This window comes from Symphalangus syndactylus, chromosome 12 (assembly GCF_028878055.3).
Source record: "Symphalangus syndactylus isolate Jambi chromosome 12, NHGRI_mSymSyn1-v2.1_pri, whole genome shotgun sequence".
In the NCBI taxonomy this organism is placed as follows: Eukaryota; Metazoa; Chordata; class Mammalia; order Primates; family Hylobatidae; genus Symphalangus; species Symphalangus syndactylus.
This window is the reverse complement of record NC_072441.2, coordinates 96,723,476-96,744,008: the sequence shown is the minus strand read 5'-3', so window position 1 is coordinate 96,744,008 and position 20,533 is coordinate 96,723,476. Positions and strand designations below refer to the sequence as shown.

At 42.0% G+C, this 20,533-nt stretch overlaps 1 protein-coding gene across 2 annotated transcripts in view; it reads left to right on the top strand.

The window, feature by feature from the left end:
- The window catches only part of DPT (dermatopontin), a 57,920-nt gene that overhangs the window by 22,766 nt on the left and 14,621 nt on the right, over positions 1-20,533 (top strand). Inside the window, exon 3 of one of the 2 annotated variants that reach the window (XR_010117622.1) lies at positions 11,632-11,708. Coding sequence is in view for 1 of the 2 variants with exons in the window: in XM_063627266.1 (XP_063483336.1) it covers positions 11,632-11,757 (126 nt within the window). In the remaining variant the exon portion in view is untranslated. Of the gene's footprint in view, positions 1-11,631; positions 11,758-20,533 lie in introns of those variants that run through there. The other variant, XM_063627266.1, reaches the window with a different exon arrangement.

Below are 20,533 nucleotides of genomic sequence, written 5' to 3'. Positions count from 1 at the left end.
GCTCTAAGGAAATAGTCTTATTTCCTTAGAGCTGTGGTCATGTCATACAATTCACCAGGATATTAGCCATTGAATTGGTGACTTTTAGGAACTCCTCACTCACATCCATGAAGGGGCCTGAAACTCCCTCCAGGTAGTTTCCCTCCAAGCAGAATAGAGCATTGAGCCACTGCTCTGTTCTCCAGGCCATTCAGGAGCAACAACCAGGTGCTGTGAAGTGAGTCAGAGCATTAGTCATTTGACCGCTACCCCATCTCTTTTTTTTTTTCTTTTTTTTCTTTTTCAGTTTTTTTTTTATATACTTTAAGTTTTAGGATACATGTGCACAATGTGCAGGTTGAGTTTGGGTAACTTTAGCAATGCAATACCTGCCAGTTCCCCCAGTTCTGTTCCATTTAGAAGTTGCCTCTCTTCTCACCTAGCTCTGTGTTTGTAATCCTGCAGCTATGGCCAGTGTTTAGGTGAGTCTTGTTAAATAAGGAGCTTTGTTAAAAGTGAAAATGAGAAGAATGGAGGAGAGGAATGCCCAAAGCTATATGTATTTTGCCCCCTCATCATGGAGCTGTAGGGAGGAGATGGAAGCAAGAAAAGGGATCGCTCACCCAAGATCCATGTAAACTACTTGGAGGGAGTTTCAGGGCCCTTAATGGAATTGAGTGATGAGCTCTTAAAAGTCAATTCTGCCTCCAATAATGGGACATAGTCGGGTCACTCATTCGGTCCCTCATTCTTCTATTAAACATTTGCTGGACAACAGTGTCAGACACTGCATGGAATACTACTTCCTGAGAGTGGTAAGGCATACTAAAATACCTGTGCTCCAAAGTGGTTGGCTAAGACATCCAATCTCATTGAGCTTTGTTTTAGGGAAACAGCAGCTCAGGGAGGGCCTATGAATCCACCAGTGTTTCACTGATTAGAGACAGGGGAGCCAAGGGACAGCTTTTACAAAGCAGGCTCATAATTACTGTGTAGACTAAATGTAAGTATAATGACACTAATAAGCAATTTATTAATCCCAGGAATTTTACATGCATTGTCTTATTTGGTCTTCACAATAACTTCAATACATATGTGCTATTATTATGCCCATTTTACAGATGAGGAAACTGAGGCTATTAGAGGGCATGAAGCCCACCCAGATGACACAGCTAAGAACAGTGGAGCCATCCAGCTGCATAGCCAATGCTCTTAGCCACTCTACTATCTGCTCCCCACAGTGTGAAAAGGTACCCCCACAAAGATCCGGCTCTGGAAGGAATGCTTTCATATACCAAACTCCTGAACAGGCTCACTCTACCAAAATGTGAAGGCAATCAAACCACAGCTGGAGGAGGAGGGTTATGTTTGGTTATCTAACTTTCACTATATGTTCTTAGGCTCTGAGCCTGTAGGGTCCAAATAATCTTCACAGGGCAAAGTTATCTGAGGTGGTGTGTGAGAAAGTGACACACACTTCCCGTACAGGCACTGGGGCCAGCAGCCTGGCCAACAGCTGGCGGGGAATTTGTGGAACTTGGATTGCCTTCAGAACTGGTACTCCATGAAACAGTTCAGCTTATCTTCCTACATTTATTTTTACTTAGGGGAACTTACCCCCATGGGAGCTCTGTCCCCTATAGGGGTCTGAGTACACAAGACAAACCAAAACAATGGAACAACAGCTCCGTGGAAACCACAGCCCAGCTCAGTTCTGAAAGGGCTTCGTTTTAGAGGAAGGCAGCATTTTAGTGATGGTAGGAGAACAGGTCACAGAGAGCACTAGCTTGTGGCAACCTTCTCTTTTTGGACACATATGAGTTTTGCTTATGATTCTTAGAGCTTCATATTGAAATTACCTCTCACCTACTTTACTAAGAATTAGGATAGAATAGACCACCCTGGTAGATCAGCCCCTAAAGCTACCTTTCCACCATATCATGAGTCTAGTCCATCCCAGTCATAGAGCTTGCTGAAATATGCCAGGCATTTACAAGTGATTAGTATACTCCTGATGAGATGCGAGTAATGGTAGAATAAAGAAGGCTACATCAGCCATATGCAGAAAATTGAAACTGGACCCCTTCCTTACACCTTATACAAAAATTAACTCAAGATGAATTAAAGACTTAAATGTAGAACCCAAAACCATAAAAACCCCAGAAGAAAACCTAGACGATACCATTCAGGACACAGGCATGGGCAAAGACTTCATAACAAAAAACACCAAAAGCAATTGCAACAAAAGCTAAAATTGACAAATGGGATCTGATTGAACTAAAGAGCATCTGCATACCAAAAGAAACTATCATTAGAGTGAACAGGCAACCTACTGAATGGGAGAATATTTTTGCAAACTACCCATCTGACAAATGTCTAACATCCAGAATCTACAAGGACATTAAACAAATTTACAAGAAAAGAAGAAACAATCCCATCAAAAAGTAGGGAAAGTATATGACCAGACACTTCTCAAAAGAAGACATTTATGTGGCCAACAAACATATGAAAAAAAGCTCAACCTCACTGATCATTAGAGAAATGCTGATCAAAACCACAATAAGATACCATCTCACGCCAGTCAAAATGGTGTTTATTAAAAAGCCAAGAACCAACAGATGCTGGCAAGGCTGTGGAGAAATAGGAATGCTTTTACACTGTTGGTGGGAATGTAAGTTAGTTCAACCATTGTAGAAGACAATGTGGTGATTCCTCAAGGATCTAGAACCAGAAATACCATTTGACCCAACAATCCCATTACTGGGTATATACACAAAGGACTATAAATTATTCTACTGTAAAGACACATGCACAGGTATGTTTATTGCAGCACTATTTGCAATAACAAAGACATGGAACCAACCTAAATGCCCATCCATGATAGACTGGATAAAGCAAATGTGGTACATATACACCATGGAATACTATGCAGCCATAAAAAGGAATGAGATCATGTCCTTTACAGGGACATGGATGAAGCTAGAAGCCATCATCCTCAGCAAACTAACACAGGAACAGAAAACCAAACAGTGAATGTTCTCACTCATAAGTGGAAGTCGAAAAATGAGAACACATTGACACAGGGAGGGGAACAACACACACTGGGACCAGTCAGGGGGTGGAGTGTGAGGAGGGGGAGAGCATTAGGACAAATAGCTAATGCATGCAGGGCTTAAAACCTAGATGACAGGTTGATAGGTGCAGCAAACTACAATGGCACACATATACCTATATAATAAACCTGTACATTCTGCACTTGTATCCTGGAACTTAAAGTAAAATAAAAGAAAATTTTAAAACCTAGATACATGTATAATAAACTACACAGTTGCACATACCAAAAAAAAAAAAAAGGCTAGATCATCAAAGAGCCATAGGTCTCAATTTACACCTTAACCTGCATTATTGAGCCCCTATAGCTGAGTTTTCTAGTCTGCCAGAACTTCTTACAAGTCCTGGGAACAGGGAATTCAAGCTAATTTACATGGTTGACTGAATACCGAGCCCAACTCTCGATTCTTCTCGCAACACAATAGCAAAGTGATTGATACAGAACAATAGTAGAGTATGAGATGTTTAATGAATGAATGAATGAATAAATGCATATTTGAATTATATATATTAGGTGAATAAATGAATAATGAGTAATAAATAATAAATTTAAAAGGACAGATGATTTCTGACGACGGACAAGTAATATATTTATTTATTTATTTTATTTATTTTATTTTTTATTATACTTTAGGTTTTAGGGTACATGTGCACAATGTGCAGGTTTGTTACATATGTATCCATGTGCCATGTTGGTTTGCTGCACCCATTAACTCATCATTTAGCATTAGGTATATCTCCTGATGCTGTCCCTCCCCCCTCCCCCCACCCCACAACAGTCCCTGGAGTGTGATGTTCCCCTTCCTGTGTCCATGTGTTCTCATTATTCAATTCCCACCTATGAGTGAGAACATGCAGTGTTTGGTTTTTTGTCCTTGCGATAGTTTACTGAGAATGATGGTTTCCAGTTTCATCCATGTCCCTACAAAGGACATGAAATCATCATTCTGTATGTCTGCATAGTATTCCATGGTGTATATGTGCCAAATTTTCTTAATCCAGTCTATCATTGTTGGACATTTGGGTTGGTTCCAAGTCTTTGCTATTGTGAATAGTGCCACAATAAACATACGTGTGCATGTGTCTTTATAGCAGCATGATTTATAGTCCTTTGGGTATATACCCAGTAATGCGATGGCTGGGTCAAATGGTATTTCTAGTTCTAGATCCCTGAGGAATCGCCACACTGACTTCCACGATGGTTGAACTAGTTTACAGTCCCACCAACAGTGTAAAAGTGTTCCTATTTCTCCACATCCTCTCCAGCACCTGTTGTTTCCTGACTTTTTAATGATCGCCATTCTAACTGGTGTGAGATGGTATCTCACTGTGGTTTTGATTTGCATTTCTCTGATGGCCACTGATGATGAGTTTTTCATGTGTCTGTTGGCTGCATAAATGTCTTCTTTTGAGAAGTGTTTGTTCATGTCCATCGCCCACTTTTTGATGGGGTTGTTTGTTTTTTTCTTGTAAATTTGTTTGAGTTCATTGCAGATTCTAGATATTAGCCCTTTGTCAGATGAGTAGGTTGCAAAAATTTTCTCCCATTCTGTAGGTTGCCTTTTCACTCTGATGGTAGTTTCTTTTGCTGTGCAGAAGCTCTTTAGTTTAATTAGACCCCATTTGTCAATTTTGGCTTTTGTTGCCATTGCTTTTGGTGTTTTAGACATGAAGTCCTTGCCCAAGCCTATGTCCTGAATGGTATTGCCTAGGTTTTCTTGTAGGATTTTAATGGTTTTAGGTCTAACATGTAAGTCTTTAATCCATCTTGGTGTAAGGAAGGGATCCAGTTTCAGCTTTCTACATATGGCTAGCCAGTTTTCCCAGCACCATTTATTAAATAGGGAATCCTTTCCCCATTTCTTGTTTTTGTCAGGTTTGTCAAAGATCACAGAGTTGTAGATAAGCGACATCGTTTCTGAGGGCTCTGTTCTGTTCCATTGATCTATGTCTCTGTTGTGGTACCAGTACCATGCTGTTTTGGTTGCTGTAGCCTTGTAGTATAGTTTGAAGTCAGGTAGCGTGATGCCTCCAGCTTTGTTCTTTTGGCTTAGGATTGACTTGGCGATGCAGGCTCTTTTTTGGTTCCATATGAACTTTAAAGTAGTTTTTTCCAATTCTGTGAAGAAAGTCATTGGTAGCTTGATGGGGATGGCATTGAATCTATAAATTACCTTGGGCAGTATGGCCATTTTCACGATATTGATTCTTCCAACCCATGAGCATGGAATGTTCTTCCATTTGTTTGTATCCTCTTTTATTTCATTGAGCAGTGGTTTGTAGTTCTCCTTGAAGAGGTCCTTCACATCCCTTGTAAGTTGGATTCCTAGGTATTTTATTCTCTTTGAAGCAATTGTGAATGGTAGTTCACTCATGATTTGGCTCTCTGTTTTTCTGTGATTGCTGTACAGGAATGCTTGTGATTTTTGTACATTGATTTTGTATCCTGAGACTTTGCTGAAGTTGCTAATCAGCTTAAGGAGATTTGGGGCTGAGACGATGGGGTTTTCTAGATATACAATCATGTCATCTGCAAACAGGGACAATTTGACTTCCTCTTTTCCTAATTGAATACCCTTTATTTCCTTCTCCTGCCTGATTGCCCTGGCCAGAACTTCCAGCACTATGTTGAATAGGAGTGGTGAGAGAGGGCATCCCTGTCTTGTGCCAGTTTTCAAAGGGAATGCTTCCAGTTTTTGCCCATTCAGTATGATATTGGCTGTGGGTTTGTCATAGATAGCTCTTATTATTTTGAGATACGTCCCATCAATACCTAATTTATTGAGAATTTTTAGCATGAAGGGTTGTTGAATTTTGTCAAAGGCCTTTTCTTCATCTATTGAGATAATCATGTGGTTTTTGTCTTTGGTTCTGTTTATATGCTGGATTACATTTATTGATTTGCGTATGTTGAACCAGCCTTGCATCCCAGGGATGAAGCCCACTTGATCATGGTGTATAAGCTTTTTGATGTGCTGCTGGATTTGATTTGCCAGTATTTTATTGAGGATTTTTGCATCAATGTTCATCAAGGATATTGGTCTCAAATTCTCTTTTTTGGTTATGTCTCTGTCAGGCTTTGGTATCAGGACGATGCTGGCCTCCTAAAATGTGTTAGGGAGGATTCCCTCTTTTTCTATGGATTGGAATAGTTTCAGAAGGAATGGTACCAGTTCCTCCTTGTACCTCTGGTAGAATTCGGCTGTGAATCCATCAGGTCCTGGACTCTTTTTGGTTGGTAAGCTATTGATTATTGTCACAATTTCAGAGCCTGTTATTGGTCTATTCAGAGATTCAACTTCTTCCTGGTTTAGTCTTGGGAGGGCATATTTGTCGAGGAATTTATCCATTTCTTCTAGATTTTCTAGTTTATTTGCATAGAGGTGTTTGTAGTATTCTCTGATGGTAGATTGTATTTCTGTGGGATCGGTGGTGATATCCCCTTTTTCATTGCATCTATTTGATTCTTCTCTCTTTTCTTCTTTATTAGTCTTGCTAGCTGTCTATCAATTTTGTTCATCTTTTCAGAAAACCAGCTCCTGGATTCATTAATTTTTTCAAGGGTTTTTTGTGTCTCTGTTTCCTTCAGTTCTGCTCTGATTTTAGTTATTTCTAGCCTTCGGCTAGCTTTTGAATGTGTTTGCTCTTGCTTTTCTAGTTCTTTTAATTGTGATGTTAGGGTATCAATTTTGGATCTTTCCTGCTTTCTCTTGTGGGCATTTAGTGCTATAAATTTCCCTCTACACACTGGTTTGAATGTGTCCCAGAGATTCTGGTATGTTGTGTCTTTGTTCTCATTGGTTTCAAAGAACATCTTTATTTCTGCCTTCATTTCATTATGTACCCAATAGTCATTCAGGAGCAGGTTGTTCAGTTTCCATGTAGTTGAGGGGTTTTGAGTGAGTTTCTTAATCCTGAGTTCCAGTTTGATTGCACTATGGTCTGAGAGACAGTTTGTCATAATTTTTGTTCTTTTACATTTGCTGAGGAGAGCTTTACTTCCAACTACGTGGTCAATTTTGGAATAGGTGTGGTGTGGTGCTGAAAAAAATGTATATTCTGTTGATTTGGGGTGGAGAGTTCTGTAGATGTCTCATAGGTCCACTTTATGCAGAGCTGAGTTCAATTTCTGGATATACTTGTTAACTTTCTGTCTCGTCGAACTGTCTAATGTTGACAGTGGGGTGTTAAAATCTCCCATTATTATTGTGTGGGAGTTTAAGTCCCTTTGTACGTCACTCAGGACTTGCTTTATGAATCTGGGTGCTCCTGTGTTGGGTGCATATATATTTAGGATAGTTAGCTCTTCTTGTTGAATTGATCCCTTTACCATTATGTAATGGCCTTCTTTGTCTCTTTTGATCTTTGTTAGTTTAAAGTCTATTTTATCAGAGACTAGGATTGCAACCCCTGCCTTTTTTTGTTTTCCATTTGCTTGATAGATCTTCCTCCATCCCTTTATTTTGAGTCTATGTGTGTCTCTGCACGTGAGATGGGTTTCCTGAATACAGCACACTGATGGGTCCTGACTCCTTATCCAGTTTGCCAGTCTGTGTCTTTTAATTGGAGCATTTAGCCCATTTACATTTAAAGTTAATATTATTATGTGTGAATCTGATCCTGTCATTATGATGTTAGTTGGTTATTTTGCTCGTTAGTTGATGCAGTTTCTTCCTAGCCTCAATGGTCTTTACAATTTGGCATGTTTTTGCAGTGGCTGGTACTGGTTGTTCCTTTCCATGTTTAGTGCTTCCTTCAGGAGCTCTTTTAGGGCAGGCCTGGTGGTGATAAAATCACTCAGCGTTTGCTTGTCTGTAAAGTATTTTATTTCTCCTTCACTTATGAAGCTTAGGTTGGCTGGATATGAAATCCTGGGTTGAAAATTCTTTTCTTTAAGAATGTTGAATATCGGTCCCCACTCTCTTCTGGCTTGTAGGGTTTCTGCCAAGAGATCAGCTGTTAGTCTGATGGGCTTCCCTTTGTGGGTAACCCGACCTTTCTCTCTGGCTGCCCTTAACATTTTTTCCTTCATTTCAACTTTGGTGAATCTGACAATTATGTGTCTTGGAGTTGCTCTTCTCGAGGAGTATCTTTGTGGCGTTCTCTGTATTTCCTGAATCTGAATGTTGGCCTGCCTTGCTAGATTGGGTAAGTTCTCCTGGATAATATCTTGCAGAGTGTTTTCCAACTTGGTTCCATTCTCTCTGTCATTTTCAGGTACACCAATCAGACGTAGGTTTGGTCTTTTCACATAGTCCCAAATTTCTTGGAGGCTTTGTTCATTTCTTTTTATTCTTTTTTCTCTAAACTTCCCTTCTTGCTTTATTTCATTCATTTCATCTTCCATCAGTGATACCCTTTCTTCCAGTTGATCGCATCAGCTACCGAGGCTTCTGCAATCTTTGCGTAGTTCTCAATACTTGGCTTTCAGCTCCATCAGCTCCTTTAAGCCCTTCTCTCCATTGGTTATTCTAGTTATCCATTCGTCTAATTTTTTTTCAAAGTTTTTAACTTCTTTGCTATTGTTTTGAATTTCCTCCCGTAGCTCGGAGTAGTTTGATTTTCTGAAGCCTTCTTCTCTCAACTCGTCAAAGTCATTCTCCGTCCAGCTTTGTTCCGTTGCTGGTGAGGAACTGCGTTCCTTTGGAGGAGGAGAGGTGCTCTGCTTTTTAGAGTTTCCAGTTTTTCTGCTCTGTTTTTTCCCCATCTTTGTGGTTTTATCTACTTTTGGTCTTTGATCATGGTGATGTACAGATGGGTTTTTGGTGTGGGTGTCCTTTCTGTTTGTTAGTTTTCCTTCTACCAGAGAGGACCCTCAGCTGCAGGTCTGTTGGAGTTTGCTAGAGGTCCACTCCAGACCCTGTTTGGCTGGGTGTCAGCAGCGGTGGCTGCAGAACAGCGGAATTTCCTGAGACCACAAATTCAGCTGTCTGATGGTTCCTCTGGAAGTTTTGTCTCAGAGGAGTACCCGGCCGAGTGAGGTGTCAGTCTGTCCCTACTGGGGGGAGCCTCCCAGTTAGGCTGCTTGGGGGTCACGGACCCACTTTAGGAGGCAGTCTGTCCGTTCTCAGATCTCCAGCTGCGTGCTGGGAGAACCACTACTCTCTTCAAAGCTGTCAGTCAGACAGGGACATTTAAGTCTACAGAGGTTCCTGCTGAATTTTTGTTTGTCTGTGCCCTGCCCCCAGAGGTGGAGCCTACAGAGGCAGGCAGGCCTCCTTGAGCTGTGGTGGGCTCCACCCAGTTCGAGCTTCCTGGCTGCTTTGTTTACCTAAGCAAGCCTGGGCAATGGCGGGCGCCCCTCCCCCATCCTTGCTGCCACCTTGCAGTTTGATCTCAGACTGCTGTGCTAGCAATCAGCGAGACTCTGTGGGCATAGGACCCTCTGAGCCAGGTGCGGGACACAATCTCCTGGTGTGCCGTTTTCCAGGCTCATTGGAAAAGCGCAGTATTAGGTTGGGACTGACCCGATTTTCCAGGTGCTGTCTGTTACCCCTTTCTTTGACTAGGAAAGGGAACTCCCTGACCCCTTGCGCTTCCCGAGTGAGGCAATGCCTCGCCCTGCTTCGGCTCGTGCACAGTGCACTGCACCAACTGTCCTGCACCCACTGTTTGGCACTCCCTAGTGAGATGAACCCGGTACCTCAAACAGAAATGCAGATATCACCCGTCTTCTGTGTCGCTCAGGCTGGGAGCTGTGGACCAGAGCTGTTCCCATTCGGCCATCTTGGCTCCACCGGACCGTACCTAAGTAATATATTTAATATCTAATTTTGTTAGATCTGCAAGTTCATTTTCAGCAATGGAAAAGAATAAATGAAATCTAGTTGTTGATAATGTTACAATTTGTGTGTCAGCAAGGCCTCTCTCACCAGTCAGCACACGGTACTTATTTTATGCATTATATTTTCTGGAAACTTATCTTCCCATGAAATACAAGGTTGCATTCCAGCAGCTGTCTGGCCACGTACCTAGACAACTGCCTGCTCTGACTCTGCCCACTCATAAGAGGGGATAGACCAATGGCTGGGATGGTGGGAAATGCAAAGAAAGAGAGGTAGCTGAAGAACTATTTTGGAAGGGTTTGTGAAAGAGTTCATTCTATAAGGTGGAAATCCACTGGATTTCATCAAAGGGCCATGGATCACCATACCCATCTGGGCTTTGCATGCTGTGTAGGGGCAGAACAAATTGATCATCCTTGTGCTCAATTTCCAGGGCTCTGCTGTTAAGCAGAAGAAATGTTTTATTTGAAATTCATCAACACATTGTGCTTCTCTTTGTCTTCTTTTTATTTTAAATTCCAGTAAAATGAATTATAGTATCTTTTATTTTAAATGACATGAATAATACAATCTTGAATTTGTAAAATTCTACATGTAAAATTCTAGATCCTGGATAAGTAGCAAGAACAGTGGAAATGCCCTGACTGTGTAGAGCTTATGGTCTTGTGGGTGGTAGAAAGATTCCGGGATAAGTAGCAAGAACTGTGGAAATCCACTGTGGCCAGGTAGAAAATAGTGTTCTCATCACCACAGCAAAAAGCGGCAAGCCTGAAGACACCATAGGAATTGGGCCCAGGAATGGGAGAAAATCATACTAGAGATGGAACAAAGGAAGAAATGATTGTACTATTCTAAGCCAATGTTTAGTTCGAAAGGTGCTGTGATTACCAGCGGCAGCACAGGTAGAATGAAAGAGCAAAGATTATTTCTGGTCTGTGGACTGGAGTGGAGCGGTTATATATTTGAAGAATTAGGACTAGGCAGGTAAGACAGGAAAGGGATCTTTAGAGAGAGTTTGAGGCATTCAGTTGGCCTGTTGCAACTCTGTAAGGACTGCCTCCACAGCCAGGATTCTTGGTGGCCACCGGGAATAGAATTCTGAGCAAAACATGCCCTGGCTGTGTAGAGCTTATGGTCTTGTGGGTGGTAGAAAGATTCCTGCATAAGTAGCAAGAACCCAGGTTGTGGTCCCAGCTTTCCTACTGGGCTGCCCTGGGCACATTCACCATGTCCATCAGGGCTTTGCATGCTGCACAGGGGCAGAACGAATGATCATCCTTGTGCTCAATTTCCAGGGCTCTACTCTTAGGCAGAAGAAATGTTTATTTGAAATTCATCAATACGTTGTGCTTCTCTTTGTCTTCTTTTTATTTTAAATTCCAGTAAAATGAATTATAGTATCTTTTATTTTAAATGTCATGAATAATACAATCTCAAATTTGTAAAATTCTAAATGTAAAATTCTAGATCCACCCATTTATGCAGGCTTCCATCTAACAATATATATTGAAAGAGGTATGACAGGGGCAGTGTTCCCTAAATTTTGTTCAGTTAGAAAATTCTGAGTCACTTAAATTTTAATGGAGGGGCTATATTATTTCTACAAATATAATAAAGACTACTATTTGCACAAAATGGAATAAATTGTTAGGAATCTAGGTCAGAGAAAGAGTGTGTAACTGTGGCAGTGGGGTCTTGGGGAGGGATCTGTGTATGTGTCACTGTTCTTAGGCTCCTGGGGTTGTCTTCTCTTTAGGTACCAGACGTGCTCCAACAATGGGCTGGTGGCAGGATTCCAGAGCCGCTACTTCGAGTCAGTGCTGGATCGGGAGTGGCAGTTTTACTGTTGTCGCTACAGCAAGAGGTGCCCGTATTCCTGCTGGTGAGTCTGGCAGCCGACCAAACCCTCATGACTGCTGGGGTAGGAGAGGCACCTAGGAAGTGCTCTGGCCCCTGTTTCTAGCTTCAGGTAAACTTGAGGATCACACACAAGCCTGGAAGGCAGCGCTGGCATATAGACAAGAATGAATGAATGACTTAGGAGGATGTTCCTGCCAAGAGGGATCTTTCAGGTTATCCAACACCCCACATCCTTCTTTTGGCAGAAAAGGAAACAGAACCATAGAGCCGGCAGTGACTGGCCCAAAGTCACTGTGTGGGAATGCCAAGTCTTAAGCTTAGGCCTACTGACTCCCATCCCAGTGCTGTTCTCCTTCTCCCCAACTTCTGGTAACTTCTCATCACATCCAAGGCTGCAGGGACTATTTGGGAACCTAGTTTCCTGCAGTCTCTCTCTGGGAGAAGCCAATCCTTTCATGGGTCAGAGTCTAGTACATAGTTATAGTCAGAAAAAATTAAAAATTAAAAATTAAAAAAAAGATTGTGCTGTTTTCTGGATCCATTTGGAATTCCAGCCTCTGATATTTTGTTTCTTTCCCTATCCCTGGGCTGATGCCGAATATCTCCTGACCTAGCCTTCCGACTGACTAGGAGAATGTGTATATTGTCATTTGCCCTGATGCCTTACACTGGGTGTTGATAACACAACTGGCCCAGGTTTTTTTAATCTGAAAACAAGCCAGACATTTCTGCCTTGGGTAAGGGGATCCACAAACGTCAACATGTGAAGGTTGGCTCCCTCAAGTGATTGATCTCTCTACAGTTTGATGCTTGCAAGGGCAGCTTCACAGGTCATGCTTATTCTTCGCAATCAGACAGCTTACTCCACAGATGCCCAGTGGCACATAGTATCTCTAGGGATACAAAGCCCCAAAAGCTTAACGTTTTTCTTTTTAAAGTAAGGACCGATAGTAAATTCAGAGCTCAAAGTCACCTGTCCCTGTATGATGGAGCAGAAACCTCCTCTAGTTCTTCAAAACTGCTTCCATAAAGCAGTTTTTACTCCTCCACGGCGGGTGAACAGGCCTGGCAAAGGATTATGATGCAACTGGGATAGGTCCTGAACCAAAGACCTAAAGATCTCTTGCAGTGGAGGAGGTAGAAGGATCACTAGTTTGGGCAAAAAGAAACTTGAGTTTCAGTCTCTGTGCTGGCCTCTCCTCGCTTCCCTCCCCTCTTTCCCCTTTCCCCTTCTCCCCTCCCTCTCATAACTCTGCAGGCTCAAGCACATCACCTAAAATGATGACCACCTTTTTTGAGTCTCCAAGATCTTTAAGACTCTGATGAAAACTATAGACCTTGTCTTCAGTGGGGGAAATGCACTTAGCATGTTAATACAAAAGTTTGCAGAGAATTTTGGGAGTCCTTAAACTACCTGAAGGCCATTCATGAACACACTGCCAAGAACCCCTGGCTCATAAGTTGAAATTTCAAGGACTAGAAGATCTTTCAGGTTGTGCCAAACTCTAAAAATGTCTTAACTCCAAAGGCACTTTTGCAAAAGATGGTCCAGATTCCAGAACTGTTTTGAGAGGATGAAGGAGTTTCCAAAGATGAGTGCGCCCCAATGAAAGGGGAGAGTAGGTAGGAGCTTGGCCTCCACAAATCTCTCATTCCTGGTCTATTAACAGAATGGCACTTCCCACAAGGAAACCAGCCTCCCTTTGTTGCAAGGCATTAAAAGCTAGTTAAAATGTATGTAAATTACCTGAAAGAGCAAGCAAAACCTAATACTCAGTCAGCGAATTTACTTACTACATTAGTATAACTTTCCCTGAATCAGACTCCAAAGGAACACATCAGGGCTGGGGTATGCTGGGTGGCTAAGAAGAGTGGGTTCAGGAGCAGGGGAAAGAGTGAGGAGGTGAGGAGGCAGCCCTGCACGGGCTGCAGAGGGGAGGAAGGGGAACATGGACAGCCTAGGGGCAGCTGGAGGCCTGGATGTCAGTGGCTGTGTCTCTCTGCCCTTTGTAGATGCCTCTGTCACAGAACTTTCTGCATTTTACCGCCTGTGTACAGTTGCTCCTCTCTACCTGGACTGCCAGTGTGTGGAGGATATGGGGCCACTCACTGATCTTTGTATTTTCAATGCCCAGTATAGTGCTTGGAACATAGTGACTTCTTAACAACTGTTGAACAAATACCCACATTAACAATTGTGGAGGGTGTATATAATGTGAAGTGGCCCAGAAAATATAATTTTCTTACATAAAATTTTTTGTACCCTCCCCCATCCCTCCACTTCTGCCTAGAATATAAGCTCTACACAAGCAGAGATCTTTGTGCTGGCATATGCCAAGCCCTATAAATAATGCCAGGCACATAGCGTTTGTTTGGATGAACGAATGACTTCAGCCTACTTTTTGTTATGAGCATTAAATAAGATAATATATTTCTGGCCTTGCCACTGTCTATGATCACACAGAGCTGACCTGTCTTGAAGCAGAGTCCCCTTCACCCTCCCAGATGCAAGAGAGACCCAGCCTCCTCACCAACTAACAGGACATTCAAAGACAAACTCTGCCCAGGAACAACCTGGCAGGTGTCAGGTCATTGCAGGAAGCAGAACTTGAGAGAGGTGTTGGTTATGCAGAGGAACAAGACATGTGACCAGTTGGACAGTCTGTTGTTGGATTTACTAACTCATTCTTCCCCAGGCAGAGAGGAGTAAGCTGAGGCAGCAACATTCCTCATCACGGCAAGGCCCGAGGTCTCTGCAGAGATGAGTGGGAGAGCCTGCTGTGTCTGTGGCCATGCCATCATGGCTGGCTGGCCCCTGCCCAAACAGAACAACAACAGGGAGTGGGCTTGGGCCTCAAGGCTTTGGGTGATCAGGCAGGCAAGGAACTAAGACTCACTGGTTTTAGAAAAGTTGTCAAGGCCGGGCGTGGTGGCTCACACTTGTAATCCCAGCACTTTGGGACGCCGAGGTGGGCAGATCACAAGGTCAGGAGATCGAGACCATCCTGGCTGACACGATGAAATGCCGTTTTCTACTAAAAATACAAAAAAAAAAAATTAGCCGGGCGTGGTGGCAGGCACCTGTAGTCCCAGCTACTCGGGAGGCTGAGGCAGGAGAATGGCGTGAACCCAGGAGGCGGAGCTCACAGTGAGCCGAGATCGCGCCACTGCACTCTAGCCTGGGTGACAGAGCGAGACTCTGACTCAAAAATAAGAAAAAAAAGAAAGAAAAGTTGTCAAACAGCAGAAATAAGGTGTGGATGAAAGTATGTGTGAGAGAAAGGGGTAAGCATCTAAATCTTCCTGGAATTCCCATATTCCATGGATTTCTGGGATCTGTGTTAACACTCTAAGCATTGCTTCTTGAAGCTTTTCCTGTCTGTTTATTTGAATGCTGAGACCTGAAAAAGACAGGTCTTTGTGTTTCCAGTTCCACCGTTGTTTTAATGATGCCCCAGATTTCCAGTGGTCACCTGGAGACTGGTTCCAGGATACTTCTGCTTCCCCAGAAATACTAGGTATCGTTCCTCTCACATACTTTAGAAATGACTTCTCAAGCTCCCTTAGATGCAATTCACCAGCTAAGATGCTAAAAATGTAATGATCATATAGACATATATGTAGGAACAAAGTCTCAACGTTAAAGATTGATAGATAAAGATGAGCAATTTTGAGTTGCCAGAGATATCCATGTGTCTGCTGACAAGGTTTACCCAAAGCCTTGATCTGCTATGACTTCGCCACTCCCCACCCACCGCAACCCCCACACCCTTCACCCTTCCTTACCCCATCCTACCATCCAGACATGTGGCTGTTGGTCTGTAGAGCCAAAAGATGGGGGAAAGTACAGAGAATTACTCCAAAAGGCCTGACAAGTCAACTTTGAAACAAGTCCCACTAAGGTGTGGTTCCACCTGGCTGGTTCTATTTCTGAAGGCATGGTGTTAGAGCTGAGAGCTATCACGGTCGCCAAATACAATGGTATTTTTTCAAAGAAAGCACTGGAGAAGCAGCAGAACAAGATTCAAGTATGCACCATGGTACACAGTGTATGACTCACTATCCTGCTGGTGTGTCTAGACATTTTAGTGGCATCTTTAAATTGCCTGAGTCATGATGTTATATTATATGTCTTTCTAAATGCCTCCAGGGCATAAATTAGGTCTTATTTTTTCAACATCTCCAGGATATTACCCAGCACAAAATAGAACCTTAATAAATGTGTCAAATGAATAACTGAATGTTGCAAGCCCCTAGGAACAGTAACAATGGTGAAACCTGACATTGATGTGATGATGTTTTATAGTTGACAAAGACTTCTTTCATGTACATTATTTTATTTGATCCTTTTAACAGCCTTACAGAGTGAAGTGAGAACTCTTTTTCCTGCACCTTCCCACAGTGAAATGCTGATAACCCTCTTACCTGAAACCTTCCCTTACATGACTTTAATTAGCTTGAATTACCTCCCGGGGAACTGGACCCATGTGGGTGGGAACGACATTTTTCCCCTTCCCTCTTTGAAAGGCATTCTTCAGCACGCAGCCTGACACTGTATGAACTAGCAAAGTGAGCATCTAGCGCCTGCATTTGTAAGCACTTAGGGATTCAGAAATATCATCACTCTAGGCTGGAAAAAACAAATCATCCAACCAACTCCCAAATGAGTGTGGGATTTATTTGTTTGGTGGGAACCAAGGTGCTGCTCTCATTTCAGCTTGTGCAGTTTCTCATTGGATATTACAGCCTCACTGGACTCTGGCAAGAAAGCAAATTCCTGACAGATGTGGACATGCCATTAGGAAATGGTCTCCACTGGATTGGATGAATATGTGAATTTTATAGATATTTATTTAGATATGAAATTTCTAATTCTTAGTCTAGTGGTCTGCAAACCACAAACACATGTCACTGAAGTTGCCACAACCCTTTAGACATTGTTTGTCATAACCTCTCTTCTGCAAACAGCTCAGCAGCTGCAGGCTGCACACCAGACTGTCTACTGTCCAGGCAGAGACTCTGTGTCCCAGGATCTGATGGTTGTGAATTATTTTCTTTTCTAAATGGCTCTTCTCCAGACCCATGGCCTTTCATTAGGTTCACTGGATAATATCTTTTGACCATAAAATAATGCATCCATTTAGATGACCTTTACTTTTCTCTTCAACCCTGATATTCTGTCTCTCAGACTTTGCATTCTCCACTGCCTACTTCCCCGCTCTCTGTGTGCAAGTCATAAGCCAGAGAGTGCTTTTTTAAAATTCCTGTATAGTTCTAGTTAACAACATCAGTTGATTAGAACATTCTTATCTCTCCCACCCCAAAGCACCCAGTCAAAGCTAATGTTTAATTCCTAGCCTCTTTGTTCAGATGTTAATACATGATAGGGAGTGTTTGCATGTTCACTCCTGTAATGCTGTTTTAGGGACAGGAACAATCTCACAGGGCCCTGCATTGCTGTGCCTATCATATGCCACCTGTGCCCAGACAGCCTCCTGCAATTCAGCTCCCAGAGGCCTGGTAAGAAGAGCAGCTTCCATTAGGTATATCTCCTAATGTTATTTAACAGGTGCAGAACACCAACGTGGCACATGTGTACATATGTAACAAACCTGCACATTGTGCACATGTACCCTAGAACTTAAAGTAAAATAAAAAAATAAAAAAGAAGAGCAGCTTCCATACTGGTCCTCTGTACAAGCTGGAAGCTATACTATAGAGATGGACATACTTAAGTTTTGAGGAAATTGGAGTAGATATCACAATTTAAAAGAACTTATATTGGGTTTAGATGCTCTGTGCCCTGCTAAAACCATTGCCTTCCATTGCATGATGTATATAGCACTCATTGTGCAGACAGCAGCCTCTCTGAACTTGAGCAAAATCAATCATCCCTTTCATCTGCTGGAATGGTTTTCATAATTACTGTGCCATATTTAAAATGTAGACATGTACAATTGGCACTCCATATCTGGGGTTCCCTATCCAAGAATTCAACCAACTTTGAATCAAAAATATTCAGAAAAAAACAATAAAAATAAAAATAACAATACAACAATAAAAAGTGATACAAATACAAAACCATATAGTATAATAACTACTCACATAGCATTTGCATTATCTTAGGTATTATAAGTAATCTAGAGGTGATTTAAAGTAAACAGGAGGATATTCATAGGTTATGTGCAAATGCTACACCATTTTAGATCAAGGACTTGAGTTTCTGCAGATTTTGGTATCCATGGGGGTCCTGGAATGAATCCCCTGCGGATGCCACTGATGACTGTTTCATTAGTCCGTTCTCACACTGCTAATAAAGACATACCCGAGACTGAGTAATTTACAAAGGAAAACGGTTTAATTGACTCATAGTTCCACAGGGCTGGGGAGGCCTCAGGAAACTTACAATCATGGCAGAAGGGGAAGCAAACGTGTCCTTCACATGATGGCAGGGAAAAATGCCAAGCAAAAGGGGGAAAAGCCCCTTATAAAACCATCAGATCTCGTGAGAACTCACTCACGATCATGAGAACAGCATGAGAGTGACCGTCCTCTTGATTAAATTACTTCCCACTGGGTCCCTTCCATGACATGTGGGGATTATGGAAACCACAATTCAAGATGAGATTTGGTTGGCAACACAGAGCCAAACCATGTCGACTGTATTTGGTGCCTGCATTATAGGTGATACCTCTCTCCTTATGTTCAAACTTCAAAAGCAGAAATATCATAGATGTGTCTGGCTAAGTATTGGTTAACCCAAGGCCAGCTACTTAGAACAAAGTAAACCTCTCAGTTACAAACCAAATCTGATGCTTTATTCTATCTAGTCTGCTTCCCTCTACTAGAATAGATTCTAAAGGCAATCATTCTTACTTCTATTTATTAATTCACTTAAGCAGTCAATGAATGTGAATGGATATGAAATAATAACAATTCATAGGCTTTGGGTGAGACCCTACTAATGATAATGATGATAATAATAATATTTATTTATTGACACCTACCATGTGTGCATGTGTTACTGCATTTAATCTTCACACACAAAAATTATGATACTATCATACACATGAAGGAACTGAGCTATAGAAGTTGTGGCTCCCTTCAAAGTTCCAAACTTGACTCAAACAGTCTATCTGCCTCCAAATCCCATGCTCTTTGCATAGTACTGAGCTGTCTCTAGATGAGGAATAAGACTTCTACAGGTGAAACATTACATAATAGCACAGTAGGCATCTGGTAGAAAACAGAGAATAAAACTATTTTAATTGGAGGGGAGCTGTTGAAGGTGAAGTAGCCCCCACTGACATGCAGACCCAGGGTGACCATCACAAAATGTGGCTAATGAAAATCAACACGAGTCAAAGTGAATGTGCTTACTGACTAGCCCTGGGCTTGGACAGTGAGTTAGAAACTCAGTTCCAAGAGAGCAATTTGGAAAGTGTTCAGGGACTTTCCTCTACTCATTTAAGCTACAGATATCCCTGGAACTGTTATTCCCTCGTGTTGTGATACATATCTGAAATGTTTGAAATATAAAGTCCCAAAATGCCATAAAAGGTCAGACATGGACACTTGTTTTTATTTCTCACACCCCAGAGCCCCAGGGTTCAGATTTTCTGTGTGGAGAAGGGCACTTGGGTGACTACTAGAGGTCCCACTTGGCCACTCCCCAGCTCTTGTGGGAAGAAGCCGGGAGATTGTTCTCTGTGGCTGTTTTCCTTTACACATTAACTCCATTTGGGGTTTATTTTTTCTGTCTTTGCAAAACTAATTCAAAGAGGGTCTGATGTAGCTCCTAATAAAGACAAACTAAACTGATCTGAAATATGTTCATTCCTTATAGCTTACCTGGAAAAGCATTATGCAAGAGGATTGATCATGAACAGACTGGCTTTATTTAACAAATTTCTCAATGATTTGACTGTCAGAAAGGGACACCTTTATAGCTGAATATATAAAACGCAAGCCAACCTCAACACATCAAATCCACAAATGTTGAGTTTCTCCTCCAAACCCACCTCTGAACCAGATCATAAAAGCATATTTGATCCCATGCACCAGTGGTCCCTCAAAGAGCTCACTATATTGGCCATCATGATGTTATACAGTATTCTATTATCTTGCTAAATATATAGTGCTGATATATTAGTCCATTTTCATGCTGCTGATAAAGACATATCTGAGACTGGGCAATTTACAAAAGAAAGAGGTTTAATGGAGAACTCACAGTTCCACGTGGCTGAGGAAGCCTCACAATCATGGTGGAAGGCAAGGAGGAGCAAGCCACATCTCATGTGGATGGCAGCAGGCAGAAAGAGAGCTTGTGCAGGGAAACTCTCATTTTTAAAGCCATCAGCTCTCATGCAACTTATTCACTAGTATGAGAACAACACAGGAAAGACCTGCCCCAAGATTCAATTACCTCCCACTGGGTCCCTCTCACAATATCTGAGAATTCAAAATGAGATTTGGGTGAGACACAGCCAAACTGCATCAGCTGACATTTTACAGGACATTAGAATGGGATATTTAAAGTAAGGTGCTAATTGAGTGGTGGAGAAATAGAAGAAAAACAGAATTCAATATTGAATGACCAACAGAAGCTTCTCTAAAATGTTGTTTGAGCATGAGCTGAGCTATAAAAGATCATTTGGAAGACATTCTAATTTTATTCTTATTTTTTAAAAAGCTGAAGTATGGCTTCCTCAGGTACCCGTTCTGATCTGTTCATATGTAAATGCTGGGGGTTTTTTCCAGTTTTTATGGTAGGGAGTCTGTGGTGTGTGCTTTTCTGG